The sequence below is a fragment of the Pseudonaja textilis genome, chromosome 1 (assembly GCF_049901715.1).
Source record: "Pseudonaja textilis isolate UNSWEBS1 chromosome 1, rPseTex1.2, whole genome shotgun sequence".
Lineage (NCBI taxonomy): Eukaryota > Metazoa > Chordata > Lepidosauria > Squamata > Elapidae > Pseudonaja > Pseudonaja textilis.
In genome coordinates, this window is record NC_141990.1 from 73549750 (window position 1) to 73561914 (window position 12165).

Here is a 12165-nt window from a genome sequence, read left to right on the forward strand (position 1 = left end):
TGATGGGCATCACCACATGCTCCCATACCAGCCAGCCTCTTTATTAAGATAGAAACACCCTCCTCGGTCTCATCTGTAATGAAAAGCAGCTGCCCCAAAAATAAAATGGTTATTCTAATACCAGCATTAGTGAAAACTTTAAAAAAAAAATCATTTAGTACCTTAGCAGCAACTATGCTTAGTCCCATCCCATTTTGTTTCTTTAGTGTTACAGTAATTATTTCAGGTTCTTTCCTCAGTGGCTGAGCCTGATGAAACAAAGACAAAATATTGAGAACTGGCTAGAGCGCTTCCTGAGAAATACTTTTGATTTTTTTTAAACATTGACGTTATCCTGCTGTCTTAATTATTCTAGCACTAAAGGGTAAGAAAAAAGCAACAATGACTTATTGGGGGAATGCTTTTTTTTTCCACTGTAAGAAAAAGTTGGGAAATCCTACATTCTAATTTTTAAATATTTCATTATGATGCACATTAGTACAAATCTCATATTTCATTGCATAGTTTAACATATATATTTCTGTTGTCTCTCCTGTAATATGAATACTTGCCAAATCTGCATTGTCTTGTAACAGGTGGCTCTCATAATCTGCACCTTCAAAATATATTGTCCAAGTTCCTGGTGAGCGTGGATGAGGTGTTAACCTGCAAAAAGCTAAATTAAAAAGTTAATGGATAACAAGACTTTTATTTATGCTCAAGTAAGTTAATTAGAACACTAGATAAACCTCCAAACACTTACTCCATAAAGCAGAGGTATCAAACTCACGTCATCATGTTGTCATCACATGACGTATCGGAACTTTTTTCCCCTTTGCTAAACCAGGGGTGGGCGTGGCGAGCACATGATGCATCTGGCCCGTGAGCCGCGAGTTTGACACCCCTGCCATAAAGGATTCATTACTAAAAAAAATATTGGGCATCCATTTGGTAAGTGCATTTATTATAACCTATACCAAACCATAGATTTTGGGTGGTGTACAACAGAGTAATAAAAATACTGGACAAAACCGGCACTAAAAGTATAACTAAATAACTTTATTGTAGCCATTAACCAGCACAAGAAACTAAAACTGTGTAAAGATGGATCTCAGGATGAAATAAAAATATCACTGCACTAAAACAAATTGGATAATGGAATGTGTGAATGATTGCTGGGGATGAGAGAAAGAGATGCTGCTAGGAAACATTCAGTCAAGAAGGGAAGGAGCCTGCAATTGCTTAATTGTCAGGGAATGAAACTTAGGAAGAACCTACCCTAATTGACCAGACTGTTAAAAGTGGTGGTGGAAAGTTTGTACCTTCAGACTTTCAAGGTTCTGTAGCCTTTAAACAAAGTAGATTTAGCTCTCATCTAGTCATGTTTCCTGTCTGGTTTACCTGGGAGGGCTGACATGTAATTTCTACATAAATGCAAGCTTTAAAAAAAGCTAACCTCTTTGGCAGAGTGGATCTAAAAATTCCTGTAATCCATTTGGAATGTTTCGGACAACATCGCATGAGTAACCATCTTCTGGGAGAAGAAAAGGAAGCTGAAGATCAGGGTCCTCTTCTAACTGTACTTCTCTACCATCACTACGAGCTAGTTCATCAGCAGTATTTTCTGCAACAGCTACCACATTTTCTATTAATTCCTGGTGGAAAGAGAAAAATACACAGCATTGTACATGGAACTCAAGGCAAGGGAATTCTACATTTTTGCTTTCTGGAGTTAGTCATGTTATTAATTGATTCAGATACCAAGAGTAATTCATTTGGTAAGATATATTTCAGAAATATTAAATATCAGGAAGAAAATATTTAGGCTATAATCACTGTTCTAGTGATTGTTCAAGGAAACGGATAAACCAAATACAGATAGCCCTTGTTTAATGACCCTTGGGTTCAGAATTTTCATTGCTATTGAGGTGACTGTATAACTTAGTGATGGTAACTGCAGAAGCCCTGGCTGCACACTGTTGTCCGGTGAGGACCCCACACATCTCCTGGCAGCCTCTACATTTTAATCCTTGACCACAGGGGCATGGCAATGGCTTTAACTTTGAGGACTGGTCATAACCATTACAACTTCAAACAACAGCTGAACAAATGGTTGTTAAGTGAGGATATCAATGTCAGAAAATACAAGCTGAAAAAATAAGCATTGGATCATTAAATAAGAAATAAAGTTCCAAATTTTAGAACCATAAGATCTTCTGAACAGAGAATAGCCATCTAATCAACAAAAGCTAGCAGAACTAGAACAACAACATGACTATGGAGAACTCTTTATTTAGCACAGAATATATATTCAGATTGGATGTAATAGTTGCTCGGGAACATCTCCTCAAATAGCTCTAATTTTGTACATATTTAAAAGGTTTCTGACCTTGTAAAATGTACCATAGTGAATACATAATTCAGAGACAAGCTTTTAATTTTTTTTACAGTTAGTCTTCACTTACTGACCACCTGTTCAGTGCCTGTTCAAAGCAACAATATAAAAAGGCAAACTTATGACTTGCCCTTAATGTTATGGCCACTGCAGCATCCCTGAGGTCACATGATTGCTATATGGACAACTGGCAAGCAATCCACATTTACAATGTTTGCACCATCCTTCAGTCATACAATTACCATTTGTGACCTTCACAGCTAGTTCCCAACAAGCAAAGTCAGTGGGGAACCTGGCAGGAAGTCATAACTTGTGATCAGATGGCAGTGCACTTAATGACCCATGGTGATTGGCCTAATAAGCAGCTGGCATTGATGTCTTAAGTTGGTAACATCTCACGTTTCATGTAATATCTGTACTGACAGAATTGCCAACCCCAACTGCAGTAGGTGAGACCTGCCTATATATTCTTTGTAAAGAAAAGTACCATGCACACAATAAAAAACCCTCACTAACTAAAAACTATGTTTTCAATATTAGTATTAGCTTCCTTAAGTAAAAAAGTTTTCATTCACAGCCATATAATTTCCACTGTATTTTATTTAATGCCCTTCAATCACCCACCCACCCCAAATTTAAAAATAAGATTAACTTACTGGTGGGATAAATGGCTCATCTGGGGCACAGTGATAGTTTTGTAGCAATGCATGCAGTTGTAAAGAATTGAGTTTAAAACAGGTACTATTAATATTAGGAATGTCTTCAGGAGAATACTTATCCATAGTAAGTAATGTAGTTGCCTAGAAAAAAAAGATGATTATAAGTAGATCCACTTTGGATTGGTTTAACATTACACATCACAAACCTAATCATCAAAAATGCTTGAGTTTTGTTTGTTCCCCATCATTTGTGTTTGTTTAGGAATGAACTGCAAGACATATAGTATATATTCATTCCAAGCTAAATTAAAAGTGTATCACCACATTTCTATGGAAATTTGACAGGCAAATTTATACTGAAAATTGTTTTAAGGAAATTTTTATAAGCCAAGTAACTCCAACTTTGCATATAGTTCACGTTTATGATTTTTAAAAATTATCTTTTTATCCAAAGGGTAGTTAATAAGAGTGGTTCACAAAATATGATTGTAAATATGAATGTAATAAACATCATATACATCAAATGACTATTTAAATAAATAGTCAATAAAATAGAACATCCAAAAGAGATAGATCTCCTAATTTATGAGGGCCATGAGAGGTCAAGAGACATTTTTAAAATTAAGTATGTTTGAAGCTGGCACTTGGCTGCACAGCATCCCATCTTATCATTTATTAAATATATATGGAACAATAAATAGAACTTGAGATTACCATATCCTTTCTGGTTGCCAGAAGACAGAGACAACAGGAAAGGATTTTCAAAGTGTCTGTGCACTAATACTGTATTCACATTGAAAATTGTGCTGCATGATTTCCCTTTGCTAAATAGTAAGATCTCTTTATTTTCCTTTATCAAAAGTTCCCACTTTCTTCACCAAAACATGAAGTGAGTTTGAAAAGATTCAGTTTAGCAACAACCAAGGCTGTGTCTTTCTTTGAGTTCTGACTGACAAGAAACAAAGGAAATTTTCCTGCCTAGGTTATAATGGCTTCTACCTCTGTGTCAGTAATGTATCAGATAGCTGCCATCCTGTGACACTAAAATACACTGTGCATGTATAAAAAGCCAGTAGGATTTAGTTATATTGTTCAAAAACACTAGCCATGCAGAAAAGCTCTGATGCAAATTTCTGCACTAACAGAAAACTATCAAGACAGCTCCACTTGGGAGGAAAAAGAAGAAAAACAATGCCTCCAGAAACTTCCATCCATAACTTAAAAATGACAGTTGCAGAAAGAAAGGGGCTTTGTCAGAAATCATTTCATGCTGTTTGCATAGTAAAAATAGAATCATAGGATCACAGGGCTGGAAGGGACCTTGGAGGTTTTCTAGTCCAACCCCCTCCCCAAGCCACGAATCCTTATAACATATTAAATATTATAAAATAATATTACAAAATAATTTGAAATAGTACAAAATATGTTGATGTCACAAAGTATACTATGTAGACTTATCCAACCAATTACCAAAGGCATACATCAATTTAGAAATCAGCAGAGCTTTTGCACAATGAAATGGAAATACGGTACAGAACAGAATATGAACTACAATCCAAGGCCTAAAACTGTCTAGTCTAGAAGAACCAAAAATCAGTAACATTATGAAATTTACTAGATTTTTCAACTTTTCAGACCACCCCTTTAAAACTGCACAGAAAAACCAGCCATACTTAGACAAACTGTCCCAACAGTTCTGAATAAACAAAGGCAAGCGAAGGACTTCCGGTTGAGCTTCTTCGGCGAGAGACCAAAATCTGCGATCGTGCGCAGTTTCGATCTGTGCTCACCGCTGGAGCGCCCCGAGCCGGCTGGTTTCAGGGCTAAGCCAACCCGTAGAGGTGGTGAAGAGGGGGGAGACTGCCAGCAGGGTCAAGGAGAGTCGCATCTCTCCTCCCCAGCTGGCCATTACTCTCCTTCTCAAAGGCAGTTGCAGCGGTGGTCAGAAATGGCCACCTCAAAGAAGAACTCGACCGGAAAAGAATGTGCAGGAGGAAGATAAGAAGAGAAAGTTTTGGTTGACCGGGTTGAATCCTGGAATTTGAATTACAAAGAACAACATTGTTCCCAAAGAAGACTTGAAGCGGTGAATGAGAGAGGGAAGGGAAAGGATTTGGGTTTTTTTCTTTTCTTCCCTATATTACAACTAAGAGATTTAAGCAAGAAACCGGCAAAAATCCACTTTGACATTAACAGGTATTTAAACTGAAAATAAAATGTCAAAGGGATGATAAAAGATTTCTGGATTCTCAGAAACTTTTAAAAGAAGGGAAAAAACAAAAGGGTGAGATCTGGAAAAATGGAGGAGACCACCTGGAAGTGAAAGGAATTAACAGTGAAACTTTAACAAGATTCCTAAAAGAAACATTTTAACTGAAACTTTGTAACAAGATAAGAGAACCCCAGGAAGAGAAAGTAGAAAAAAGAAGCAAGAAGAAACAGCTTTGGATTATTTGGATTACTTGGTGATTTTTGGATTTTTGGCTATTGGATCTAAAGGACTAAAATTAATCAGGTGGTTGTTTAAAAGTTTTTAAAATGGTATCACTCTTGGAAGAATTGAGAATGGAACTTAAAAAACAGAAAGAAGATGCACAAGAAGGAAGAGGTTCTTTTGGCTTCATATTTCAATTTTTAGATATTGAGATCCTGAACTATGAGAAACAACAAGAAATGCATGTAGAACAAGAAGGGCGGGACAAAGAAGAAGCAATCTTCAATGACCAAGTATTTCTATGTGGGGAAAAGAAAGGAAAGGGAGGAAAGAGAGTGAAAAATTTAAGATCTGAAAAAACAACCCCCCAAAAGAATAGTTTGAAAAGTAATTACAACATTGGGAAGAAACAGAAGAGAGGATTACAGAAGAATCAGAATTAGAGAGACAAGGGGTCAAAAAGGGAAGGGAGAAGAAGAGGGGGAAGAGGGAAAGGAAAAGAAATTATCACGGACAGAAACAGGATATAGAGAAACAGGGAAAACGTACAAGGATTAAGTCTATTTAGTATAAGCCTATTTAGAAGACACAGAGATAATGGGTGAAAACTTAATTGAAAGGGGGATTCTGCAAGGGTACATAAGATAGTATTATTATATTAGAAATAGAAATGAACTTTGAAAATATGAAACAAGTGCGATTAAAACGATAGATAAAATACTCATTGTAACATAATGGAATGTTTAATAAATAAATGAAATAAAGAGAATGAGAGAATGAAATTAGGAAAGGAGGGGAACATTTTAATTATTATAAATGTGTTATAAAAATTTAAGTGAAGAGAAATATGGAAAACAAAATAATTATGGAAAGTTTATAAGTGTTCACAAGGAAGTATGATATTTAATTGAAAATAAATGTTAAAGATGTTAAGATTTTAATGAATATTAATGATAGAATTGAACTGGAATGGAATGAGTGCTTTAGTTACATATATGTAATTTTTTTTTAAGTATATAGTGTGTATTTTAAGAATGTACCAAGCAGAATTCGATTGGAAGTTATGTGCTATATCGAATGTTATAATCTTAGAGGTATAAATTGAAGCTTAAATAAGAGTTGAATGGATAAAAATTAAAAGATACAAAGGTGTTATCCTTCAATTAGTAACTACAGGGAAAAATTTTGTTTAATGAGAAAAGAAAATATGAAATTGAAACAGCACAGACAAAAGTATAAATATAATGACTACAAAGATATCAAAACTTAGAAAAAGATATATATAATTGAATTTAGAAAAGAATGAGATAATTAAAAGTAAGATTGAAAAAACTAAGGGAAGGGAAAAATTGAGAAAATGTTAAAATAGTAATAAGACATGGAATAGAACACAAAGATGAATATGAAATTGAATTTGTGTCTGTATGGAGAAGTGATAACCCGGGACCATGCTATTCTCAAACAAAGAAAGAAATTTTACTTGTATTATGTTTTGTGAAAACCCAAATAAAATTTTTATTAAAAAAAATATACAAAGGCAAGCATCAGGCACAAATCAAATACTATGGAATCCCATATACTATACAGACTGAACATTAAATAGCACATTCTGAAAATCTACTCATAAGAATTAGATCCACAATTAAATATTGCGTAAGCATTTCCATCCAATTAAGAATTTTCAACAAAAACACCAGAGTTTATGGTACAGAAAGAAACTAGGTCAATAATATGGCAGAACTGAACAAAAAATATGGGGATTTCCTAATTTCCTAAAGCTATTTATTAAAGACAGTCTTATATAATTTGATGAATGTGTCTCAAAAGACTGTGAATTTATTTTTTTCTAATATACTCAAATACCTACTTGTACTATCCGACTGAGATGACAATCAGCAGCCAGCTCCAAACCCTGTTTTTCTGCCCAGGCTTCTATATGACCCAACTGTTGACGAATAATGGCTCCCCAGTAATGTGAACACAGTCCTGAATCTGGATCAGTAACCAATCTGTTAAAAAGCCACATGTTGATAAAATGAAATAGCTGGGAGAAGAGCTGTATTGTCAGGGCTGCATTCACTCTACATCGTCGCAACAGGGACATGGCTCCAGTTAATGTATGCAAGACATCATCTACAAGAAAAAAGTTGCACATGACAATTATTCAGCAATAAATTCTAAATGGAACTATGCAACTATGTTAATATCAAAAGCTAAAGTCTAAATGGAAATCTTTATTACAGAAAGATAACACTGCACATCTTACATTACTTTATAATATATCACATTATATTATAAATTTTTAATATTAATGTAATATATAATACAAATATATTGATATGGATAAAAATAAGCTTTTATTATTTTAATCCTTTACTGCTTTCTCTGACTCTCAGAAACAAAAACAAGCAGTTGGCTATTACTATTGTATAATTGGCAAGTCGCCAAATAAACATAACCAAATAACATAAACAGTATATAAACATGGGAGCAGCAGTCTTTTTCTTATTTGCATCTACAATCTATAATAAATTAAAGGTCACATGTTTCCCTATTTAAGCCATAAACAAGTTAATTAAGGAATCCACTGGTGATTTATAGTTATTACTTCTCAATATAGTTTTATTATTGGGTATTCCAAAACTGTACTCATCACGTCAAAGTTTAACTGAGTTTCTTCTAAACTTTGCACATTTTTTTTAGTAATGCTACTATCTAAATCCTACTCTATAGTATTTCAGTATTACATTATTACACTTTCAGTAAAATAATATAAACCACTGAAGTTTATGTAAAGTATCTTTTCTCCACAATGAAGTTATATATGAGTTTACTGTAAGACCCTCTTAGAGCATAATTATAATATTTATTTACACCTCCACAGGTAAGTTTATGTACTTACATTAACAAGTACATTCTAATATCACACAAACAGTAATGTAATGGATGACCTGGTTTTCAGTAGGTGGCCAAGTTCCCTAAATAAATGTCTTTATTTATAGGTAAATAAAATATTTCTTATTGTGCATGAATATACTCAGCAGGGTTTCCTAACATTCTCGTTATGCTATCACAGTCTTGTTAAGATAACATACGTTATAATTAATATAACATAAAATATTCTAACCTATTTTAGGTCTTTGAGGATTATTCTCTTCTGGATCATCAAGGAATGCAGGCATGTAGTTATTAAGCTCTGACTGAAGACAGTGGACTAAGTATCTGAAAAAGTAAATTGTGTAAAACTGGTGAATAGTAGACAATAAGTTCAAGCTTGTAGTGCTATGAAAAATAATTTCATCACAAACACAGAAAAATCTACTTCTCCCAGATGTTCCCTATATGTATCACCTCAAAAATAAGTCCCATTGTTCTGTGTTGCTTATTTTCAAACAAGTATTATAGTAGCATACATACATTGTGTGTGTGTGTGTGCGTGCGCGCGTGTGCATGTGCACACAGCCTACACACACACATACACATATCACAAGTTGTGAAACATCTGTTACATTATTTCCAAGAAATAGAAATATTCTGGCACTAAAATTGAATTAAACTATTAAAATTTGGACCAGCACAAATTTATAAAAAACTAACAAGTATCTCAAATTAATTATTTTACGGCACTATTATTTTTGTGGGAGGAATTACTGATTGATTTCCCTACTTAACAAGTTAGGAAAGGTGGACAGTGTACAGGAATTTCATATATTTAACATTTTTTTCCTGATTTTTCTTTTGGGGGGATAGGAAGGTATCTTAAATTTCAGGTTGTCTTTAGGGAGGGGGAGCTACCTTAATTTTAAAATACTATGCTAATCCAATATTCCTGAATACTCCTTAGAGCTCCAAACTGAATGTTTCTTTTATAATCATAAAACAATTTATAATTTTTCAGAATATAGTAACTATGCCGGTATATGTAACAAAATTATTTTAAAAATTAGAAAGAATACACATCAGAACAGTTACACTTTTAGAAACATATATTATTTTGTTTCCAAACAGATTTAGAATTTGTTTATCAGAATAAACAATTTCTCATTAAGAAAAATTAAAACAGATCCACAAGCATAAATTAGTTTTTCTTACTTAAATGCCATCTGAACTAGGTGTGCCAAAACATCTTGAGCATCTAATGTGATTCGGCTTAAGTCTCGATCCTGCTTAATAAAGTTTAGCAACTCAGATGCATTTGCCATCCAAAAAGCAAGTGCGCCAGCAATATTCTTCTGTTTCTGCAAATATTGAAAAAGGGCTGTAAACATCAACATAAATTCATCCTGTATTTCAACTTTCATTGTCAAAGGCTCTGTTAGATAGACCAGTACCAACTAATAACCAAACATATCTCAGTTACCAGATATTTGCAAAGAATTTATATGAAACTGCAAATAATACATAGTGCATGTTACAACTGCTTTAAATTGCAAGTTGAATGACAAAATATTAAATTTTCCAAATGCTGTTAATGAAATGGACTTAGCATGTTGTCATGAAATGTTGAAAGCTTAGATGTATGCATTATCTGGTAATCTGTATGTGTGTGAGCACACATTCTTTAATACACACTGTCACCCAGATACTGCCTAGTCACTGGCTTTGACACTAAGCAGTATCAAGTACTGATCTATCTCACCCTTTCCCGACCACAAAGGCTAGGCCAGGCAACCTCAGATGAGATCCAAAGAACAGAACCACAGACAAAATAAACAAAAAAGGAAGGAAAAGAACTTTTGTCATTACATCTCTGTACTGAAGTGCGTTAAGCAGAAATTATGAAATGCTGATAGGCTGCGCAGTCAAAAAAGGATTTTAGTACTGCATGTTCCAGTTGCTGAATGAGTGTTATGTTCAATCCAGCTGTAGAAATACTGTATTTTACATGGAAGCAGCATGAGAAACTGAGCTAAGCCAACATAGCTAGGATCAGTTCCCAGCAATATATCCTACCTGATCAACCTGGTCTACCTCCTGGAGAAAAACGAAGGAAATCAAACAGAAGAAAGAAACTTGTGAACAATCATGACATTTTGGAAATGAAACACTAAAATATGAAAGCACAAGACTTATGCTCAGTCACATTAAAACATTTCACTGGGGGAACATGATATAACTGAGAAATTAAAAGATATATATATATATATATATATACACACACGAGAACTTTTTAGAGGAAGTCCAAGTTTTTCCTCCAGCCAATCTATATATATATGCATTAATACCAATAGTATAATCCTACATGGAATAATGTCTAAATCTGTCCATGGAAGCCAGTAAAGTCTTCTATCTTGGCAATTCTTCACCACACTAGCCATAACAGTTAGTAACAGTATTGTTAGAGAAATAAAAATAAAACCTCTACCAAACAAAATAATGCATTCATTCAAAACTTTATACTTAGGATCCAGGATCTCCTAAGCCACTCTTATATTACTTCTCTATCGTCTTCCTTACTGTTTCTCACTATCATTTTCTATGCCTCCAAATAATACTTCCAAACCACTGAAACAATGCTTCACAGCAAGATCAGAGACTTAAGACCACACAGATATTCAGTGTAAGCCATGGGAAGTGCTGCAGGAAAAGGAGGAGCAATGGCTTAACAGCTCACCTTGGCCTCAGCTGAAAGACTTCCTTGGCCAAGTGGGCCATTGTTGCTATTTGAAAGAATCTCCTACCAAGCAATACAAATGAAACTGAAATTGTACAAGAAAGGGAAAGAGGTTGCTAAGGAGGATAGGTTGATCCACCCTACAACAGTGTCTGCTGGGTAAGAACTTAAACATCAAACAACATTTCCGTCCTAGGCAAAAGAAGTCTCAATCAGGCAAGGAGAGAGAAGAGAATGGAAAGCACAAAAGGAACAATATTTTTGCTCATCAACAAACGAGAGGAAAGGGCAGGATTGTTGTACTCATATCCCCCCATAAACCATCATTGCAGATACAATTAAAAAAAACAAAATTAGATACCAAGCCAATCATAAAATAAAATATTAGTCTTTTGGTTAATGAAAAGTGATGCCAATTAAATAGCCAAACTGAATAGGCCTCATGTGTAGCTTTCTTTTATGAGTGGTTATGCTTCACAGTAAAGCTCTTTTGTTTAATATATCTTTTGTTTAATAGAATATTAGTGATATTCATGATTGTTTTTTTCAATTTTGACCACTACAGGTTTTTTTATAAAAGATCTTTAGTGCTATAGCCCCTGAGGTAACAAACTTGTTTTCCTGTGGTATTCATGCAATCTAAATTTTTCAAGAGAAAATAGAAATGTACTAATTTGAATAAAATTACTGGGGATAGACAAGGGAGATTCTTTTTCTTACTTTTTATATTAGTTTCTTGTATCAGTTTTATACATATAATACAATTCTTAATAAAATTATTGAAGCAATAATTATAGGTCATTATTATGCAAAAATGTTAGCTATTTTTAAAATCTGCATGAAAGACTAACAGGAACTAGTTCAGACAATCACCATAAGTCAAAGACTCACTTAAAGTCACACATATATACACAACGCCTGTCTCATAGAGTATGAGGCAGTGCAGCTAAGCCTGCTAAATAAGATGGCAGCCTGCTTTGAGAAGTGTTCTACTGGCTTCTATTAAACAGTTTTTGCACATTGGTCCTTGCAGAATCATACTTCAGATCTGCAGCATCATTAAAGTAACAGGAGACACGTGAAG

At 34.2% G+C, this 12165-nt stretch overlaps 1 protein-coding gene across 39 annotated transcripts in view; it reads right to left on the bottom strand.

Annotated features, from left to right (window-relative positions):
- AFDN (afadin, adherens junction formation factor) overlaps nt 1-12165 on the bottom strand; it is a 95207-nt gene that overhangs the window by 25459 nt on the left and 57583 nt on the right. For 23 of the 39 annotated variants that reach the window (XM_087938140.1, XM_087938139.1, XM_087938255.1 and 20 more), the window contains 8 exons: nt 10421-10441; nt 9560-9705; nt 8595-8689; nt 7335-7600; nt 3031-3174; nt 1436-1634; nt 552-655; nt 162-248 (listed from right to left, as the gene is read on the bottom strand). In XM_087938140.1, coding sequence (XP_087794266.1) covers nt 162-248; nt 552-655; nt 1436-1634; nt 3031-3174; nt 7335-7600; nt 8595-8689; nt 9560-9705; nt 10421-10441 — 1062 coding nt within the window. The remainder of the gene's footprint in view (nt 1-161; nt 249-551; nt 656-1435; nt 1635-3030; nt 3175-7334; nt 7601-8594; nt 8690-9559; nt 9706-10420; nt 10442-12165) is intronic. The other 16 variants (XM_026705123.2, XM_087938268.1, XM_087938189.1 and 13 more) reach the window with 1 other exon arrangement.